At 41.7% G+C, this 21,992-nt stretch overlaps 1 protein-coding gene across 7 annotated transcripts in view; it reads left to right on the forward strand.

Annotated features, from left to right (window-relative positions):
* Nucleotides 1–4,799: 4,799 nt before the first annotated feature.
* The window catches only part of slmapa (sarcolemma associated protein a), a 90,272-nt gene continuing 73,079 nt past the window's right edge, over nt 4,800–21,992 (forward strand). For 6 of the 7 annotated variants that reach the window (XM_074698841.1, XM_074698899.1, XM_074699310.1 and 3 more), the window contains exon 1: nt 4,800–6,455. In XM_074698841.1, coding sequence (XP_074554942.1) covers nt 6,258–6,455 — 198 coding nt within the window. In that variant the 5' untranslated portion in view covers nt 4,800–6,257. The remainder of the gene's footprint in view (nt 6,456–21,992) is intronic. The other variant, XM_074698776.1, reaches the window with a different exon arrangement.

Here is a 21,992-nt window from a genome sequence, read left to right on the forward strand (position 1 = left end):
CTACTGAAGCCCATCCTCTCACTGCTAAAGAAACATTTATCTTCCATTTAAAGAATGGTAGAATAATGAACTATTGTTGAGCCAATAAGGATTTTAAATAAAACACATCGTAAAACTGACCTCACCTATATTTGACATGTAGTTTGACTAATGGAGCAGATCTCACAGCCTCTGTACATCAACACACTGTCAATGTCAAACTGCACTGAGAAGCTAAACACAGCAAGGTGCTGCTAGCTCTGAAATAATACTCAGACTGTTAGCGTTAGCGCTGTGACAGCTGGTCCCTCTGTTGGGGAGGGGAGGGATTGAGGCGTCTGCAGGGACTGAGACAAGAATCAAGTCACAGTAAACCTTCATGTCTATGATCCTGACACAAAAATAAAGAATTGACCATCAGTCACTGGCTGCTGATGTCTATTTACTCCTCTGGTTGATCTTTACAGTCCGTGTTGGCTGCTCAGTCCTTGTCTCGTCCTTCACTCTGGTATATTTGGAACGAACCGATAATCGGCCTGATCCTGAACTGATCCCTGCATCAGTCCTCAGTCTTTGCAAACCTGCCAAAACCCCCCGCAGAGCCACGTGCTCACATCTGTTAGAGTATCTCGTTGGATTAAAACTTGATTAAACTTTGTAAAACCTTAGAAACACAGGGTGAGCTTTGACTGCAGCAAACTATGAAGAGAAACAAAGATATGAATATTCAAACTTGCATCTTTCAGGATCACCTCGTCATATCTTTTTTAATTTCTTTCCTATTTTGGGATTTTCAGAGGTGTGCTTTACCTGGCTGTGTTTATATAATTGATTATGGTTGATCAAAAATCCACAACAATGGGGATTAAATCAAAAGCAACACCAGAGAAAAACTTATCTCCAGCGCCATATCAAACCAATCCCCAGAAAGTATTTTGTCAGGTCCCTTCTCTGCCTGTTGACACTGTGGTAAAAAAGTTGGCATCCATTGATGGAATTTGGTCGAACGTATTTATGTCTGCTAAAAAATTCCCATTAGACTTAGAAAAAACCAATATCGTATTTTATATAGTTTCCAACATACTCCTCATTTTATGCATAAGATTTCACCTCAAATCTCACCTTTCTGTGTAAAATGTAAAAACAGTGTTGGGTACATACTACCACTGTGTCTGGTATTGCCCACTTATATAAAGATTTTGGAAAAATGTTGCTACAGAGCTCCGTTCTATTTTTCATAGACCAATTCCCTATGCTGTTTTTGCTCGGCTACTCATGGGAGCCGATTGTGTTGCCTGGTCAGATGGAGTTATTGGGCAAACTTCTTCATCTGGCAAGAAGGTGCATACTACTTCAGTGGGTTCAAGTACAACCTCCATCTGTCACACAATGGTACAGAGAGACTTTTTAAGTTTTTCCAATGGAACGTCTTAGTGCCCTTGCTAAGGGTATCTCTAATATCTTCTTTAAAATATGGCAACACTTACTGGATTTCTTGCCTCTCATTTTCTGTTTAAAGGGAACACTTTATAGAAAGTCAATGTCACATATGACTTGGACATATCACACTGGAAGTGCACAAATTTGGACTCTGTAATAGTTTGTATTAAGACGTGGGCTGTGCTGGATTGTGTTGTGTTGTTTTGTGTTTTTGAAAAGACAATAAATTACATTTAAAAAAAAAAATTGGCATCCATCACTTACTGGTTTCAGAGAGGGGAGTTAATTATAGTTATCATCTGATTTAGGCTCAGATGTGAGAGCAGTCTGAGGAGCTACTGGACCTCAAACATCTCTGACAGAGAAAAGTGGAGTAACATCCTGTCCTGCGATCCAGGCACACCAGCGGAGCCAATGAGAGCATCTCTAAGCTGCTGATCGCTGTGAAGTCACTCCAGTCAGAAGAGGTAGAGAAATGGGTATCAAAAAGGTTCATATTTGCTGTATAAAATGCCTTTTTTTTGGCTGAGTGTGTATGTAGTTTATGATGTTTTTGCAGGCTGCCTCAGGTGGACACTCTTGGAATTACATGAAGTTGATTTCTTCTCTTTTATTTTGACTAACTGTTTCAACGTCCTCTTTTGCGACATTTGTGATGTGTAACTTGCCGTTAAATGTCATATTTTTCTGTCTTCAATATGTTTTGATAATAAACATACCTTGTTTTTTGACATACAATCTCTCTGTCACATTGAAAACTCAGTCTATGAGCCTTCATGCAGAAACAGAGCTGCAGCAGGACCAGTAAGAAAATTTAGAGGACATATTTTCATGGATGTAACAGGACACGTCTGCTGTAAATTATGAATGTTTCGTGTTAAATGCTGACCTAAATAAATCAAATGAGCAGCAGTGATGTTCTGTGTTTCATCATCACTGTTCTCCCCTCTTATCCAGCATTGATTTGGTCTCAGCTGTCGGCTCATCAGAACACAGCAGGGACATTTGTGGAGGCTCTAGCAGAATTTGATCTCCTCTAACCCCCCCTCCACCCCACCCGGATGTCTTGGTCTGTAAACCAAACCACACTGAAGAAACGATTGACTGGATAAAACCGTATGGTGTAACTGAGACACCTTGTTTTTTTTTTTTTTTTTTTTTTTTTTTTTTTTAAGTTAAACTTGTAGTAGACCATACTGCATGGATATTGATTTTACATACAAATTGCTGCTGTTGTTTCTTTACTTTGTTTTAAGAAAATGTAAAGCAATTTTTGTTTTAATTTAATTTAATGTTGCAGCCTGGTGCTACAAATGTTTTTGCTTTATTGACTTAAATTTCTTTTTACACTCATCTACACACTTTCTTTTTTTAATTTCAAAATGTTTGAAAATTTCTTGAAAATTTTTTGATTTTTTTTTTCAAATGTTTGCCATTTTTTTTGAAGTTTCAGTAGTTTTGAAATTTATTTTTTAAATTTTGTAAATTTTTTAAGTTGAGATTTTTAAGACTTGGAATTTTTGAAATTTCAATATTTTTTGTCATTTTGCAAGTTGAATAAAAAATAACAGTAAAAAACTCGAAGACATCACACGTTCATTTTCATTATCAAAAAACGTTTTCATTTCGATAATTCACTAGATTTTAACTATGTATTGAACTTTATACACTTTATTGTCTATATTGTGAAAATTAAGTCATTTTTTTTGCTCTTGAATGACTTTAATGCAGGTGAACTGAGGCAAAATGGCTCCTATGATAGTAAAGGTTGCAGACTCATGATCTAGACAGTGAGAAACAAGATTCTTTGCTCTGGATTTTATGTTTAACTCTTTGCCTGTCTATAACCATCCTAGCAGTGAAACATGGTGGTGTGAGCTTTACGCCTTGGGGATGTTTTTCAGCAGCAGGGACTGGAAGACTGGTTGGACTGGGCCAAAGTTTCTGCAGGTAACACGGTAGGGGTTTAAGAACAACTCCTGGAGTGTCCCAACCAGAACCCTGACTTCAACCCAAGTAAGCATCTGTGGAGAGACCTGTAAATGGCAGCCTACACAGTCCACATAACAGTGCAACGCCTCTAGTTGAACTATCTCGTCATCTTAATTTCTTCTAAATCACAGAGTAAGGAAAAAGTTCACCCCCAAGTACAGTGAGAATTTGGCTATTCAGACTCAGGTTGTTGTCTGGAGCCAGGCTGTAGGCTATTTTATTTATTAAAATTCCATAAAAGTCTGTCTTTTTGGTGTGTATGTGGTTTCCAATCTTTCTGTGGCCAGGCTTATTTTTTATTATTTTTAAACTGGATGCTACTTCTTGGCCTGAAATCTTTCTAAATGAATGTATAGTCTTTGCCAACGTTTCAAAGAACTCGTGAAAAATAGTGATGTGGAAAGTCGCACTTTAAAGTGATACTCTGGGATGGAACAAGTTGGGTCCTATCACAAGGATTAGGGCAGAAATTACCCCTACAGCAGTGTTTTTGTGCAGCAGAAGCCCAGAGCGCACGCACCAAACACCCCCTCCCTGCTCCTCTGCCGGTTTGCTCTGCACTCAGACGGGGCCATATTTTACTTGACCAAAAACACAAATAAACGGACTCCCACCGAAAAAATCTGATATTGGTCTGCTTTCACGCTTTATTTAGAGAATTTTCGGCGCGTTACTTTCACACAAAAACACCGCTAAATAAGGCTCTAGTTCTCATCGTGTCCCAAAGCGGCGCTACCTCTGCTGCAGAGCCACAGCTGGCTACGAGGCGCTTGCCACTTAGTGTATCAGTCCACGCGCAGCGTGCCAGATATAAACAAACGCAGGTAGTCTACCAGGACGAATTATGCAATAACAACGTAAAGATGAGTGATTATGAGAGCGAGGACGACCTGCTGTTCACTTTGCAAGCAAAGTGAAGCGTGAATGCAGACTGATATCAGATTTTTTCGGTCGGAGTCTGTTTATTTGTGTTTTTGGTCAAGTAAAATATGGCCCCGTCTGAGTGCAGAGGAAACCGGCAGAGGAGCAGGGAGGGGGTGTTTGGTGCGAGCGCCCCGGGCTTCTGCTGCACAAAATCACTGCTGTAGGGGTAATTTCTGCCCTAAACCTTGTGATAGGACCCAACTTGTTCCATCCTGGAGTATCACTTTAAAGTACCAAAGCAACGAAAATATGCTGCAATTGTAGACTGTATAATAAAGCTGTAAATCAAAGAAAGCTGCCAGCAGCAGCCTGTTGAAACAAAGCTGGGAGAGTTTATTTTCACACATGATCCGCCCCTGACAGGGCAGACAGCCAATCACAGTCAAGGATTCTCGGCTGGCCAATCAGATTTCGAAGGGGCATCCGCCACCCCTGGACACCCCTCCAGACACGCCCCTGATGACAGTATGGCGGCTGGGACTTGCGGAGGAGGAGAACTTCTTCTGGATTCTTTCCACAAAACTGTGAGAAGGCGGCGGCTATAACTCACAAGTGTCACGGCTAGCACGACCTGGACTGAGACAGACGACAGCTGTGCAATTTGTGGCTCTCACTGAGTGTTTTCCCGGAAGATAATCGCGCTGGTGTGATGCGTGAGGACCCGCAGTCCCCTGATTTTTCCGCGTCTGTTTCTGCCCTGACTGTCAGTTAGCCGGCTAGCTGCTAGCTGATGCTAACGTACGCCTGCAGGGCTCCGTAGAAGCAAAAAGACGGGCTAGCTCGCCGCTTTTTTGTGCTTGAAGAGACAGGGATGGCATTTCGCCTCCACTGGGTAAGCGAACTGGTTGAGAGGGGAGGGGTTGAAACATTTAAAGACCTGGAGGATAAGTTTGTCAACACTCATTAGCCTAGCCTAGCCTAGCCTGCTGGTACAGCGCCAGAAAACGTTGGCCGAGAGTTAGCGCTTAGCGAGCTAGCCAATTAGCATTTTAATTGCACAAGACGACCTGCTAATCCCCCCTGCTCATCCCTGGAGCCTCTGCACAAGATAATTTAGATAAAAAGGAGCACCTGAACTGCTTTAGTCATCAAACATCACTGACTATTAATGTTGTATAACTCAGGGCTGTGCTAGGTGTCGGTAGCGGTCTTATAGGTGAGCTCTGGAGGGAGTGGTGTCGTAAGGCAGCTTGCTAAGGTTCCCTGTATCAGGGCAACAATGTCAGTCACATTATGACAGTATGTTTATCACGAATGATTTCTGTATGAGACGTTTGTAAAGTCAGAAGTGTTGGGCGCTGCTCGTTGGGGTGGAGGTGTATAGCTTGCTGCAGGATAACGCGCATTAATTTGATTAACGTCCCCATATTGATATCTGAAAGGTTCCCAGATCGTAAACTAATTCGATAAGTAATACCAATTATTGGCTTGAGCTGTGGCTATCTTTGGAGACTAAATATCTGCCTGACTGGCTCCCTCGCCTGCTTCAGTGCTGAAGTAGTTTGATGGACGTGGGAGGCTGTTTGCCAGACTGTCAGTGCTATACTCAGTCATGTATGTCTTGACACATGGCACCCTGGTCTGTACATAGTGCCTGCTGTCAGATGTAAGTGTCGGTATGTAGCTTTGGTGGATAAGTCAGTGAAGGGAATGTCTTGTCTTTTTTATACCTGTTGGTTTGTTTTTTATTTTCAAACACAGACGAGTCTTGTTGAATCAAAGTGGGGAAGTGGCGCGGCCTACACAGCGGACAATGTGTATCAGTTAGTGCCTAGAAGCTTTGAGGACTAACATTTCGGCCTAAACGCAGGCCAAAGATATCTTTGATTATTCATTGGGGATTGCAACAGAAGACTGCCACTCTGGATCAAGAAAACCTGTCCCTCGTGTCTGGTTGGAGTAATACTCTAAAGCCAAAATCAATGCCTTCAGCGCTGGCCGTGTTCGCCTGCCGACCAAACTCGCACCCATTCCAGGAGCGACATGTATACCTGGATGAGCCAGTCAAGATCGGCAGGTCGGTGGCCAGGTGTCGTCCGGCGCAGAACAATGCCACCTTTGACTGCAAGGTGCTGTCCAGGAATCATGCTCTGGTCTGGTTCGACCACAAGACCGGCAAGGTAAGACGAGATGATAAATCTACTCAACATTTACCCCTCAGGCTTGACCTTCCTCTGGATTTCCTTTGGTGTAAAACTCCTGATTTATTTCCCTTTTATCGTCTGAAAATTAAAAATGAAGTAGCTGCAAGATATTTCCAGAATATCTCCTGCAGAGAATCTGCATGGGCTGACCCCTCATGCTATATTTAAATCACCAGCAGTGCTTCCACAATCACACACTGACTGTTTTACATGGTAACACCCCGGAGCAAGACTTTCTCTCAAAACGGACCTAGTTTGTGTACGGTTGCATTCACATCAAGCAAATTTAAGCCGAACTGGAGTTTTGCCTCCTGAAGGGATGTCTGACTCTGTACTCTGAGTCCCAGATGAGCACAGGAAATGTTACCAAAACACTTGGGAGTATAGTGGATGCAGATGCTGATCCTAATGCTAGAAAAGATGACAAAAATAGAGCAAAAAAAACAGAGTCTGGATTTATTTATGTCTAAACCTAAACAAAATATCTTGGAAATCCTTTCAAGTTTATTTAATTAAGTGACACTGAGAATTAGGGCTGAACAATTAATCAAATTTAAATCGACATCGCAATGTAACAGAGTGCAATTTTCAAATTGCAGAGTCTGCAATTTAAAAAAATAATTTTTTTTTTAAAAAGTTTCATGTACACAGACCTGGAGGGGACAAAGTAACTTGTGCTCCTTCTTCCTTAAAACAAGCAGAAGTCAAAGTGCTTTTTTTTTTTCTGGCAAAAATATTACACGTCTACAAAGCTTGAAGTTAAATCAATCTGTCAATATTCTTCTTTGATCGTGATCGTTAAATGAAGATATATTATTCGTATCAATTCATGCTTCAATCTGTTTCATGTCATCATAACATGTAGGCCTGGCTTTCATACTATAGAATGATATAGAATGATTTATTAATTGTTTTTAGTAAATGATGCAAAAGATACCCCCCCCAAAAATAAATAAATAAAATAAAAAAATAAAAATCGCAATCGCAATATTGGTCCAAATAAATCGCAATTAGATTATTTTCCAAAATCGTTCAGCCCTACCAAGAATTAGACCTAGAAGACTTGGTTTTAAGGACTAACTCTCACATACCTAGACAGTATTTAGGTTATAACATTGTCAGTTATCTTTTATTTCCACTGTATCTATTACATGATAAATTGTTGGTTTCCCTTTGTGCATGTCTGCTTGTGGTATGTTCCCTCATGCGTAGAGCATTTTATCTTTTATCTGTGCCATTTAATGTCACATACCAGGACTAGAAAACAAAGTCATCATGTTTGGCAACACAGAGAGCCAAACCTGAAGCTCAGTAGCGAAGCGTTTTAAAAGATGGATTTAATCATGAATTTGTAAGTCACTCAGTTGATCGTGAAAGAAGTTGTTTTTATTGTTTTACCTGACGTGTACTTTGCAGGTATTTAACTGAGCTCTGGGATGAACTAAAGCCAATGCAGATCTGTCCATTAAGGAGCATCTCTGTGAGCAGTCTGGCTTAATCCCTCTCAGGGCAAATGACCTGTAATTTCTTTAAAATCCGCAGACTTGAGATCTGAAGCAGACGGATCAAATCTGTGCACCGTAGCATCTGCCATTGTGTGGCTCCAGTGTGCCTGCGGTGCCTCTGTAGAACAGGTTGAACAGGCTGAGACAGCCACGGGATTACCCAGCTATGTAGCATGCAGGGACTTTGAAACAGTGTGCGTGTGTGAGTGTGTGTGTGTGTGTGTCCACAGCATAAGCTATTTATAATGACAACAGTAGCGTCATCCTTTCCTCTCTCCAGGGATAAATGCACACACACACACACCCCGACCGGACTGACCAACGTCCACACACCAACGCTCAGAGATTTATTGGCTCTGAAGATTAAGCTGTTTATTGTAATGGGTCAAACAGAGAGGCACTGGTGCTTTTTTTAATATTAGCAGATTTTTTATGACTCAGGGAAAGGCTGCGCTGGTACTTCTTAGGGCTGATGAATTATTAACAGACTGTCAGTACAATGAGCCAGGTCACTGACCAGCTTATAGTGCAGAAAAAGTCCACCACAGGAGAGCTAACCAGTGTTTAATGAATACAATAGGCACTCTATTTGCCCAAGAGGATTTGATTAGGATAAAAGCTTTTGGACTTTCAAATTAAAACCCTGGTAATCACCGTTATATGTGTAATACCATATTATGGAATAATCATATTCATTTAAAGATCTGGTAAAGCTATGCGCCAATGGATTACAGCCCTAGCAGCCTGAGTCGAGGTCTGACGGGATGTTTCCCATCAGATTTTTAAAAGTGTAAGATTTCCCCTGAGGAAACCTCAAGACGTGCAAATGAAAACACTCTGACCTGTGTCTATTTTCGTGCTTGAATACTCTCCTCAACTGCAGGACCAGCACCTCAAGTTATGTAAAGCCAGTCTGATGATGTCACTGGTCTCTGTGTGTGTAACACCTGCCTGTAACTTGGCTCCTGTCACAGCTGATATTGAAGCAGGCACTCGGTTATGTGAGGCAGCTTCAGACTGTGTGTCTTCCTGTTATCAGTGTCTGTGGTGCTCATGGGATGTGTCTGTGAGGTTTCACCACAGAAAGTATCTTTTATTAGTTTCTACACCTGCAGTGTCAGAAGCAGAATAAGACGAGGGGCTTTTGTTTTCAAAAGTTAGTGCAACACTTATCCACACATTAAAGAAATTCTCAATAAATACACAACTTAAGCGTATTACATCTCCACCCTGCAGGTTGGGAAAACTTTTGAAACTGAAAGGGCAGAAAATACAACTCTGTTAGAGTTTCCTGCAAAGTGTGGTAGATGTAGGAGATGCATTTCGCTCCATAAGCAACACATCTTGTGCGCCGCATCCATCCAGTTAGATTTTCTTATTTGTATCTTCTTCCTTGTTCAAGAGTCATGTTTTGGAGCTTTTACAACTTTATTTGGAGAGGATACTATACTACTTAAAGCCATGGTCTATGATCTGAAACCCAGTTTGGCTGATGAGACACATTAGAAAAACGCAGCCTCACTCACCCCTCCCCTTTGTGTTCCAAGATCCCGCCCCCCAGCTCGTATCGCCCTTCTTTGCCTCCTAACAACACGCCCCCTCAGACAGAGCAAGAAGCTGGCCGGCAGAAAATGTAACAAACAAGACAGTCACCCTCCCCGTAACACACAGTGGTAACTTTTTCAATTGGACCGTCGCGATCAGAACCATGAATTAGCTGGCGAAGCAGGTCTGGTGTTGCCACTGCCAGCTGATCAGAGCAGAGCCGACTGGGCGGGGCTTTACCTTTCTAGGCGTGTCTTCACCAGCTCAGTTTACAATGCTAAAGCTGCGTGGCTAACTTATGCTAAAATCTATTGACAGAGCCGACCCGTTCCGACCAGCAGCGTTCAGTCATTAGCCAGTTTAGGCTCAGACTAACCAGAGTTATTCAGCTGACATCTCCCACTGTGGGAAACAAAGTCATTACCTGTTCAGAAGAAACTCAGCTGTCTCTGCGTCAGTCTTCAGTCCCGAATCCCTCTGCAGCTTTTTCCACCGGTCGTACATTTCTCCTATATTCAGTCTCTTTTGGCACCTGTATCGCTCATAATTCTTCCTTGCTTCAGCCTTTTCCTCCAAACTTTTTCGTTTTCTTCCCTTCCCTGTGGAGGGCAACAGTAACAGCTTCCTGGTTTCGGTCTTCTCTGGCTCCATGACGCTTCGGTAGCTGAGCAGCTAGCTGACGTGAGAGGGGTAGTGGGGAAGGACGAGGTGGGACCATGGGCATGACGGTGCGAAGCGAGGGAGAAAGGGGATTGGATGGACTCACGGACCAATCCGAGCTGCGCATGCCAGCACGGTTCGGATTGGTCAACTAGTATGCAGCTTTGCAGCGGATTTACTGAACGGATTTTTTTCGTTCTTTTTAGTCTTTATATCGTGTAGATTGGACCATAGGACCATTACAGCCCTATAAACGGTGTTATTAAGATGTACAAAGCTTCCAAATCATACACCATAGCTTTAACCAGTTGGTCAAGCTTGCGCTCTTCTTCTATCATTTTGAGGTGACGATGTGTCAAGTGGCCTCTTGTGATATCTGTATCCCCTGCCGTGTAAGTCGCTGCAGTCTGGCACCGTCTTCATACAGGTTTTTGTTTGTACTTCACCTTTTCTTCTTTCTCATTCCTCAACGCTGGGAAACCAAAATTCCTCCACTCGTCAGCTTTGAAACAAAACTACTGCAGCTATGCCCGGAAGACTTTTTGTTTCACACAGTCACTGGTCCAGGACGGCATCCACATACTCTTGTTTTTGCAATATTACAAAGCTAACGACGCTATTACATCCCTTTTTACTAAATGCATGTGAAAAAAAGTGGTTAAAGATTCCTTATTTGTGAAATATTGTCATAAATATCAAATATTAGATATTGTAATATCATTTTTCTCACCAGTTCTTTGCATCCTTGAGATAAGAGAGCAGTTATGACCATGCATTTATGATAGCAGAGCTAATGAGAGATATGGAAACGGTTACAGGACAACTTCTCTTTGTCACACACAGAGTGAAACACACAGACCTGGTTTGCCTCACGTTACCTCATTACCGTAGGTTCCTCTTCGCAACAGTAAGAACAGTTTTGGTCACATGAGTCTGCAGCTTGAGGTAGAAAGACAGTTTCACTTTACTGCAGTGTGGAGAACCAGTATCTGAATTTAAAGTATCTCTGCAGAGCGTGGAGTGAAATGTCAGTGCCAGCTGTAAACGCTCACCTGTGATGCTTCTTGTTCTTGCTCAGTAGTTTTGACCTCCATGTCTTCAGTGTTTGATGTACGCTCACCGGAGAAGGGCAGGAGTGATTGGTTGCATCCTGTGATTGATGAACCAATCAGTCGGCTCAGTGATGCAGCAGATTGGTTTATTATTGATGCGATCATTCTGTACATCAGAGACGGGTCGCCTCTCACAATAAGACTCCCGTCTCTGTTCTGAGCAACAGATGGTAAAACCTGCTGTTTCAGATCAACCGAGCTTCATTTTTTACTTCTTCGACTGTTGGAGCTGCTGGAAAATCACAACATGATGACATCATGTCTTCAGTGTTTGCTCGGTTTTATTGTTTTGGAGCCAGACTGAAAAGTGATTAAGGCCTCAGACCTTTAGCTCTGTGATTACATGTTATGTTCTGTAGCTAGCTGGTGTCCCGGTTTCCTGCTGAGACTGTTGCCGTGGTGATGACTACTGTGAAGGAAGGATGAACTAATCGACAGGGGCACAGCTGGTGGGATGAATATCTAAAGGGGTCTGAGAGAAAGAGTGTTTCAGTGTTTAAACAGCAGCCATCCTGGGAAGGTTAGCTCAACGCAGCTGCTTCTCTCTGAACCCTGGAGGTCCTGGGACCGCGGTTTGAGAGCAGAGAGCTGATCTGAGGCCAGTGTAACAGCCCACAGTCCAATCAGGGGACTAATCTGGGAGCCTCTCAGACGGTCAGATGAGGTGTTAGGGCTTTGTCCAATTACAGTAGCTTACCTCTTCTTCTTTTGGTCCCAGAGTTAAAAACCATCATCACGTTTTCCTTTTATAGCTCGTTATTTTTACCACCATCACCACAACAACTGGACATCAAACATGGCTGACATTTGTTTATGTTATACTAAAACAAGACAGAGGCTGTCGTACCAGGCTGTAGCGCTTATGTTGGAGCTTGTTGTGGTTTGTTTCGGGGAACTACACTATAAAAAAAATCACCGTAAAGTCACATTTACAAAATTACTGGCAGCAGGGATGTCCAGTCATCTCCTGTTATTTTACAGTCCACAGTATATGGATGTGTTACCCTGCTTTTACTGTTATTTGACAGCAACATAGTTTTTTATTGTGATAGCATTTTGTAACTGTGAGGGAACACAGTGAATATGAGACCCCGATATGACACTGTTATGTTGCGCAGGGGCTCCACATGGTCTGTGCTCCACATGGCAAGGCCGGCTGTCTATCCCAACTTATCAAAACGTCATTTATTGACTTTAAACATTAAACACACTTCAAAAAACATCAGGTACAAGCACTTGGACCTGTGCCATGTGAATAACAGTTAGCCGGTCCGTGCCATGTGGAGCACAGGGTCTCATATGCACTTCATTCCTTCGTCACTCACGGTTACGACACACAGTCACAACAAAAATGAGTTGCTGTAAACAGGCCGGTGCCAGTATTTTACTGTTATTTTACGATGATTTTTTTTAACCTTACTGTATTTAAAAATAACAGGCCTTTACTGTCGAAATTTCCCCGTAAATTTACAGTAGTTGGTTACAGTGTGTATAAAAGTCAGATGCTGTTTCCTCTTGTCTTAAAATTTCTAACGAAAACAGTTACTGAAAGACATACTCCTCCTTTGTGTTGGAGTTATATTTTTTGTCATCAGTAAAGTTTACAGAGAGATAATGAGCTTTGAAGCTGGACTAAAAAAGAGCTTTAAATTATGAATAATGCACCATTATGATTTTGCAAAGGTACTCGGAGAGCTTCAACTAACTACCTCATTAGAGAAGATTTTGCCATCATCAAACATTATATGAATCCAGGATCAACGTTCACATTGTTTTCAGATAAAAAAACAGATACTTATGCAGCTCCTCTGCTCCTCATGAAACCATGCCCCTAAATGTGCATTTTAAGACACACCAAATTAAAATGTCACTTTGTGCATCTCATTAAGAAAGCTTTCTACTAGCGTAATTCACCAAAGACAAAGTTATTATACTGTCACTTTCACATTAAATTATTTCACAAAATGGGTGGCTCTGCTCACATTTCTGGACTTTCAAAGTGCATATTTATTATTCCCCTCTTACAGCTTGGTTTGTGTGAGTGGTGATTCTTTAGCTCAAAGCAGCAGCTTAAAGGGAGGAGAGGACCAACATGGTGCCTATCACAGGAACTGTCCCCTGGAACTATAGCTGTGTAACACGACAATGGTTTTAGGGTGAAACGCGAAACTTTTGTTGCGTTTCAGCCGACCTAAAACCCAAACTTTTGAAAATTCAGAGTGGAATTTTTCTGAACTGCCAACACCGTCGCCGTGTAAACCGTAAGCCGGAGTTTTAAGTGGAAACGCTGACGTCACAGTCCACTTCGTGGGAGCACATACAACAGGACAACAAGTACCGTTGTTACGATCGTCGTGAACTACCGTGTTGTCTTCCAACAAAATGAGCATCTGTTGCTCCACTTCTGCTCTAAGTACTCCCCAATACACCAGATGATAGGCCCAACTCCACTTTAGTGGAGATCTCTCAAAAGCTGCTTCTGGACAAGACAGTTATAGCACCACCTACAGACCTGGCATGCTTACTACAACATTTTCAGGTCCTCAGCGGTTCTGTTTAAACGCAGATTTTTTTCACTGCGTTTTAGCGTTTTCAGATGAAACGTCTTGTTAACGGGGCCTGAGTCAGAGGGTCCAGGAACCTTTAGGTTCTGGAAAAACATTCCCCATAACTAAACAAGTACTGTGGTCCATGGTTTGTCTGACTGCAGAGCTGAAAATCCAGGTAGATTATGTAGAGTGGCACCAGACCAGTAGAGGGCTTACATCATCATTAAATCCTGATCTGATGAGCAGATTATGACACGTATATATACGTATATCAAACTAAACCAGGATGACTTCCCCAGGACTTCTTCTGTGTTTGAGCAGCTGCTGTAACCTGGATATCCACTGACACGTTCAGCTGAAGGTCTCCAGTTTAAAGGGTCACTCTTTAAACTGGAACACCGGGAGCTGACAGAGACACATTTCATTTCTGCTGAGGTGTTCTGGCTAGCTTTGCTTTGGTGTGAATTATTTCATTTTGTAAAAATGTTGGCAGGTAATTTACATACTCTAGACCTGGCTCTCTTCTTCCACTTTTGATAGAATAAGGCTGAGGCAAAACGATGGACTGGGTATAAACTTTGGACCAGCAGTGTAAATATCTACTCTTGTGAAGGTTTATATATTTAGCCTGACATGTCCCTCTGTGATTGGATGTCTGGTTAAGAAGTGACGGGAATAAGCACTGTACTTTAAGCCTGACCAGAAAATAAACATGCAAAGTGTGGCGTGGTTACATAATATTACAGAAAACATCAGGTAGATTTATTAACTCTTACTGGTCTGTGTTTACTGTCAGCTTATCAGTTTCAAAGCCATGGCGCCAAGGAGGCTATGTAAATGTCAGTGACCTTTATTCAACTAACAAATAATCTGGTTAGAAACTTCTGACCAGGGGGTGAGTAATCTAATCAGTGGAAAGCTGGTGTGCTGAGATGATACGTAACGGATGAAACAGGCTCAGGGGAGATCTCTCTGATACAGCTGTGTCATTTATCTGCTCGTTGATTAATCCTCTAAACGAACACTGAGCTATAAACTGTACCAAACTGTCCAAGCTACAGCCAGGTTTCTGTTAATATTACACTGATTAAAATGAGATGTTTGGAGGTTAGATGTTGGATGCTGAAATGTCTGATAGCCTGGCTCTCTAGCCTGCTTCGGGGTGCATGCTGATGCATCAGTGCTGCAGCTTCATGTGATATAATGTATGAGCTAAATTTGTCTCCTCCTGTCCTGCTTGTTCCCTGCTGGAGGCCTGAACGCTCCACGCACTACCTCACATCAGGGTTTACAGCGCCTTTCTGCAGCGCCGTTCTGCGGGCCGTTGTCACGTTGGGTCAGTCCTCTGTGGAGGATTTGGAGTGGAGGAAAGAATGCAGGGGAAACCCAGACTAGAGTTACGATGTGAAAGGATGTTTTATAGTCAGATCGACTCGACGTCTCAGTTTAAACAAGTGTAAATACCAGTCACAAGTTTAGGCCTGTCCTCGGGTACGAATATACCTCCTTCTACCTGAAAACAAACGTGTTCATATCAAAACTTGTTGTGTTAGTTTGTTCTGAAGTAATGTTGAAGTGGTTCTTTGCTTTTTTGTCATTCAGAACTTCTTTACTGCCCAAAAATCTGAGGTTGTGTCAGAAACTATAAGCTCTCTGAATCCCTGAAATACTCACAACAAATTTAATTCTGCTGTTATTGAAATGAGGACATGCATGGGCACAGTTCAGGCTGCCCAATCAGCTGTTTAACCCACTACTGTCATACTGTGCATATATTATTTTTATGTTGCCTGTTTTGCACGCACAAGAAAAATTGCAGGAGACATCCTCAGTGTACTGCAAAATACCAGAGCGTCCTACAACATCTGAGCTGTCTTACCCTCAGGCGTGTGACCCTGGACTTATCGTCATAGCACATAAATCTGCAATTATTATGCATCCAAACTGTATTGGTCATAAAAACAGGTCAGTGGAGCTATGAAATGCTCAAATGCAGCACAGCAAAGTTAAAGTCGGGGCCTGTGTTGAAAGAGTGATAATAAATGGTCACTCTGATTTTCTGCTTGTCTGAAGTTAACATCTTGTGGATAAACCCTTTGGTTTTGTCTTTTGAGTCCTAATCCGTAAAAACAACGAGGGATTGGTGCAGAATTAGGTACTTTGACAGGTATCGACCATAGACTGTGAAAAAAAAAAAAGGGCGTCATCTTGCTCGGCTCAAAGTGAGGTCTCCACATAAACTGCTCCCCCTGGTGGCTGGCTGCAGTATAAGTCAAAATATGCAGCTCCCCAGTCATTCCAGATGGGCTGTGGTCAAACTTTAAAAGATTATTGCACCTGGTAGAAATGTTTCTCACGTCCAGTTGTTGCGGTGATTTGAAGATATTCTTTGGCCGTCTTATATTCAAGTCCTCTTTTTTTCTGAAAAGATTTGTTTTCATTAGTTATAAGAGGTTAAAAACAAGGTTTAACGTCACGTTTAGCGATGACTGACAGCTGCTGTTATTGGGTATTTTTTTCGGGGATTGTTAAATATGTCGGGAGGTAGAGTCAAGAAGTGATTAGTCTCTCCAAAGAAAAAAAAATATTATTTTTGTCACCCGGCTCCACTCATATTCTCCCAGAATCTGTCACAGTCTCTACTTCACAGACTCTGGCTGCACAACTGCTGCCAATGGCTGCGCCTGTGACGGGGGAATTTTGGCTTCAAAACCGTACAATGATAAATGAAGCCACGCTGTCCACTCCATATATAGTCTATGGTATCGACTGAATTCTGTCAGAATTACCAAAAACTAATTCATGTGAAATGAAACAATACCATGTTAAGGTACCTAAACGCATCCTTGTGACTGTGAGGGAGTGGAAGAGTAGGCAATTTTCACGTTTGACATTAACACAGCATTGCAAGGTTATAATTTGAGAAATAAATATGATGAACTAAAAAATAGAGATTTAATTGTTAAAGTAATATTTATTACCACATAAACACAAAAAAGTAGACGCCCATCGGCTGGCTGATCGATCGGTGTCGATTTCCTTAATTTTGGGAGATCGGTGATCGGCTCATCCTTACATATGAAACTGATCTTATAAACCTCCAGGAAGGTCTGACAGCCAGCCATTGCTGCTTTTTGCTCTGAGTCCTAAAACTCAGGTCACTTTATTGGTTGTTTAAGTTAAAACGTAAAGATTTTATTGTTTCAAAGGTATTGTAAAATAATTTTCGATAAAATAAGATTGGAACATTGAAGGCATATGCTGTCAGTTATAAAAAATTAAAAAGTAAAAATTGGTATCGGCAGGTCAGGCTTTTTGAAGATCGGTGATCAGCCAGAAAATTGTAATTGGCAGGAATTGGCAGGTGCCAAGCATCTGTACTGTACCCTTTCAAATGTGAAAGGTACCCTTCCAAAAAAACAACACACAAATAAAGTCAAGAATCAAACAAGTGTTAGCCAGTTTTCATCTCGACCCTTTTCTTTTGATTCAATTCTTTTTACGATTTTTAGGGTGCTGATTTCGTTTGACTTGCAATTCTTTGATATTGCGATTTTTGACATTTTTATTTTGCATTTTCAACACCAGGCAATGTGAAAAAGTTGAATGATGATGATGAAGATGTTGACAGACAGTATGAAGAGCCATATCTTCCTAAAATTGCTCATCACATGTGAGTCAGTTTTTAAGATTAATTCAGGGGATGTTACTTTCGCCCCCTGCTGGAGAAAAGTGAAAACTTGCTGTCCATCCCAGCTTATGAACAACGACTGAAATGAAATGATTTTTAAAAAATCACTATTTAAGCATTGTACAACAAAAAATCTGGACCTCAAAAGACTGTTTCTTCTGATGTCTGACCAGGTAAATAAGGCGTTAATTTTCCAGAATGTTTTAATCACATTAATGCACATCAGGTGTTGTTTTTGCCGGGTGAAAGATTAAATTATTGCCAGTCTAGTTGTTGGGTTATAATGAGAATACACACACATACACACACCCTGCTGTAGATGGGTCATTGGACTGCTGTAGGCTCCAGGTGGAGGGAGAACAGATCCAGGAGCTGAGGATGTTTCAGAGCAGGCGTTCAGCTTTCAGCAGCCTCGTTAGTCCGTGTTAGCACATGACGGTCGATGGTTTTGGCTCGCAGGGATCAGGAAGTAAACCCTGTGTTTGGTGGAGAGCACTGCTGACGGTGAAGCAGGGCTGTTGTTTAGTATCACGGCACGATAATGGCCTCAGCCTGAATTCCAACACAGCACAGGAATCCTGATACACAGGCAGGACTCAGCTCTGCAGCGCTCTGAAAACCTGTGTGTGAAAGTGACAGAGTGGGAATAAGACACTGCTGGCAGGAAATAACCCTGGCTAACTCGCGTGCAACCAGATACACAGCAGGACAACGAGAGGAAGCAGAGAAATCTCACGATTCAGACTTTTGGAGTTTGTTTCAGAGACTTCTCTGTCTGTGTCCCTGTGCCTGGAGGCTCACCTGGCTGCTGACCTTCAACACAGCATCGGATTGGGCTCGTCCAAAGCCGATAACAATCATCCCCAAAAAAAATTCCTTAATTGGCCTTAATACCAATCCTTAGATCAAGCTGGGACTTCCCCAGGATTCAGGATTAAGGTTAGATGGACACCCTGTGTGCTCACAGGAGGAGCAGGTTTAGTGGAAGCCCTTTATGGATGATCCAGGAGTGATAGGTTTACACTTTGTTTGCATTAAACACATATAAAAACGACCTTTTCTGCTTCATGGAGTCCTGGGTGTGGGATCCCAACATGTGACTGTAAACTTTACAGTCTTGAATTTGACTCTTCAGTGCGCTGAGCCCGAGGTGTGTTTCATAACTTGTTCATACACGACGCAATCAGCGAGAAGCATTTGTTTCATTTTCCAGTTACATCACGTCCAACCCTGGAGCTTTCTTTCCTCCACATTTGGACTTTTGTAAAACCCGTGGTCAGGACGCCAGAGGAGTTAGCGAGCTAGCTGTTGGTGCGGAGCAGGTGAACCTGTTTGTCGTACTCTCTGATGAAGCAACCTGCCCTGAGGCTTCAGTTTTTCAACACTTCCTCACACAGGAAGGTGGACGCTGTTTACGCCACCAACCTTCATGAGATTATAGCTAAAAGTCACAAGAACACATGATGCTAAACCCTGACATGTGGCTCATAAGTTCAGGTTAAGTGATTGAATTAAAGCCTGTTGATCCTCCAGATGGTGCAGCAGTTTAAAAACAGTTCTCAAATATTTCCTTTGTTTACATCTTCCTCTTCTTTCACTCCCTTAAAGAAGACATTCAGGTAAAACTTCAAGACAAATTAAACCTTTTGTGTCTCCAAATAAAACGTATTAAAGTCAGAAGTGACACAGGTTGTTACGGTTTGATTGACCTTGTAGGAATCTGGACTGTTAAAGGCAATAATGGTATAAAGAGTTCACTGGGTTCATGTGGAGCAGGGATTTCCCTCTAAGCAGTTCAGTGTGAGGACTCAATATGACATTTTGGAATAATTTCAGTCCTTTGCAGCACAGCAAAGCTTCTTTATGTGAGAAATATCCTCTCTAAGTAATTAGAAGATGTCAGGTCAGGTCCCTTTAAGCTCCTTTAAGGTGTTTTTTTACTAAGTATGAAGCTTGTGCTCCTACATGACCTGAAAGAGCAAATAAAACCAACAACAAAACTTCTCTGAGTTAGTTATTCTATATCTGTTACCGCCTCTGAGTAAAAGATTTACCCTGTCACAAGAGGCAGGATGAGATTTTTTTGTCAGAAAATTTGAGTTTAATAAGGGTATCACGTGGTCTACAGGGGGCACCAAATTCAACACAAAAGAAAGTTTCTCACACAAGCTTTTTTAAGACGATTTGTTTTTTAAGATTTCTTTGCGAGTCAAATGTTGCAAAGGAGAAATCTCCAGAGATTTGACTTCGACATTCATAAAAGAAAGCATGCAGCCCACATTTGATAAACATTTATTGAATACATATGCAAACAGGAAACAAAATCCAATCCGTTTTTTTTTTATATAGCAAATTTTCAAAATAATACAGTATAACAAAGTTCTGAAGAGTAGAAATCAAAGGACATCAATAAAACCAATAAAATTAAATTAAATAACACATAGAAACAAATAAGAGCCATAAAAACTCAAGAGTTAAGACCATTAAAGACATTAAAGGATTGAGATAACACAGCTCTCAGGCTGAATTAAAGGCCAAAAAATAAAAATAAGCTTGAAGATGCGATTCACAAGACAGTAAGATACAAGTCAGTACTCTTGCCAAACTCTTTCCAGAAGTTTCAACTGCTTCTGGTTAAATCCTCACAGACTTTTTTTTCTTCTCATCAGGAAATTAGTGCTGCATGATCAAAACGAGAAATGGTTATGTGGTCTTGTGATTTGGACTTGATTCATGATAAGTTCAAATAAACTGTTTTGTTTCTATTTATATCACTAAGAAAATAAAATAAAAAATTCTATTGAAAAGTGATGATCTGAGTTACTGGTGTCAGAATTGAGGTTGTGTGTGCTTTGCAAAGCATTGTCACTCTTGCTAGTAGCTTCAGTATCACTATCATAGTCCTGAAATGTGGAGGATTTGTTGTACCTTACCCCTAGCCCTACGTAACTACTGCCAAGATGTTGGAGTTTTTGTCTAACTGGATGTAAACAAGCACAGATTATAGTTATCATCTCATAAGGTTTGAGGATGAGGAGCTAGCGCACCTTAACCTGCAAGGAGGACTGAAGGCTGGTGGTGCTAGCTCTGCGAATGTTAGCCACACTCTGCTAACCTGTTTGACTTTTTTGTAACTGATTCAGGCTGACTCAGGCCTTTAACACACATAGCAGGGTATTTCAAAATCAAATATCCCCCTTCTTTCATTTTTAAAAATACTTTCGTCCACACGTAACTGGGCAAATTGGTGGCAGTGTTTCTTAGATGTAAAACTCAGATCTTAAGCTGAAGTTTTCAGAAAACAACTTTTGGTGAGGTAAAATCGCAGGTTCATGTGGAAGACAGGCCAATATGTATAAAAACATCTCAAATGTAAGGAAATGTTGAATAGATTGGGCTTTTTTGATTCTTTATCCGCTTTTTTTTACTTTTATCAGGTCATCAATTTGTTGGAACTTGAATTTCTGTTTAAAGGTCCCATGTTCTGCTCCTTTCCTGCAGTTTTATATGGATTATTGATGTCTTCATGAAATGGTAGTAACATGTTTTGGTCCAAAAAGCCAATAAATCAAGCACAGCAGCATTGTTTCCAGGCTCTCATAGCCCCTCTGTTCAGAACGCTCTGATTTAGTGGGCGTGGCCTTCATATGTAAATGAGCCACCGCTGATACCGCCCCACTCTTCCATGTCACTGAGAGCGGCGCCACGAGCTCCGAGTGCACAATGTTTAGAAAACAGCAAAGCTTGTTTACCATAACATTACAGGCTAAAACAACAGGCTAACCGCAGCTAAAGTTAGCATCCTGAAGCTAACACAGAGACAGGGGGGACACTGAGGAAAAGCTCTTACATCTGCTCCACAGCACACAGCATTTAAAATACTCACATTTCCAGGGTCCCAGGTTTGTTGGAGGATGGTTGGTAATGCGCCTGGATTCAGGACCAGTCTATTGGCTAGCCCTCTGTTGGACTGTCCAAAGTTGGAAAAGCAGTCGGCCGTGAAGTGACTAGCACACACATGCACAGTTTTACTGAGTGTAGCTGGAACATTTCCTGATAAATGAACTCTAGACACTTAGTCTGTCTTCTTCTGAGATGGGAAGTTTGAGCATGGAACTATGTGGCTGTTTACAGCCAAAAACAGAGCAGTAATGGCTTGTCAACTTTGGCATTCTCCTCCCCACTGCTGGAGAGATTTCTCTCCAGTGGACCAATCAGGTCAGAATTGCTCCTGATTGGTCAAAAAAGGGAATCGCTGACGTCGGCAAATCCCCAAAATCCAAACAGTTCGTTTTAGGTCAGGATTTTACATTCACAAGCTCTACTAAGAACAGGTTTGGTCATTAAATATCACATTTTGTGGGCTGGGAGGAAAGACAAAGACCCACAAATTTCACCAAAAGACTTAATGAAGTGATTTTTGCACAATATGGGACCTTTAAACTGAGGAA

Source organism: Halichoeres trimaculatus, unplaced genomic scaffold, assembly GCF_033239565.1.
Source record: "Halichoeres trimaculatus isolate MK-OKI-2021-1 unplaced genomic scaffold, fHalTri1.1 fHalTri1_scaffold_1, whole genome shotgun sequence".
NCBI lineage: Eukaryota > Metazoa > Chordata > Actinopteri > Labriformes > Labridae > Halichoeres > Halichoeres trimaculatus.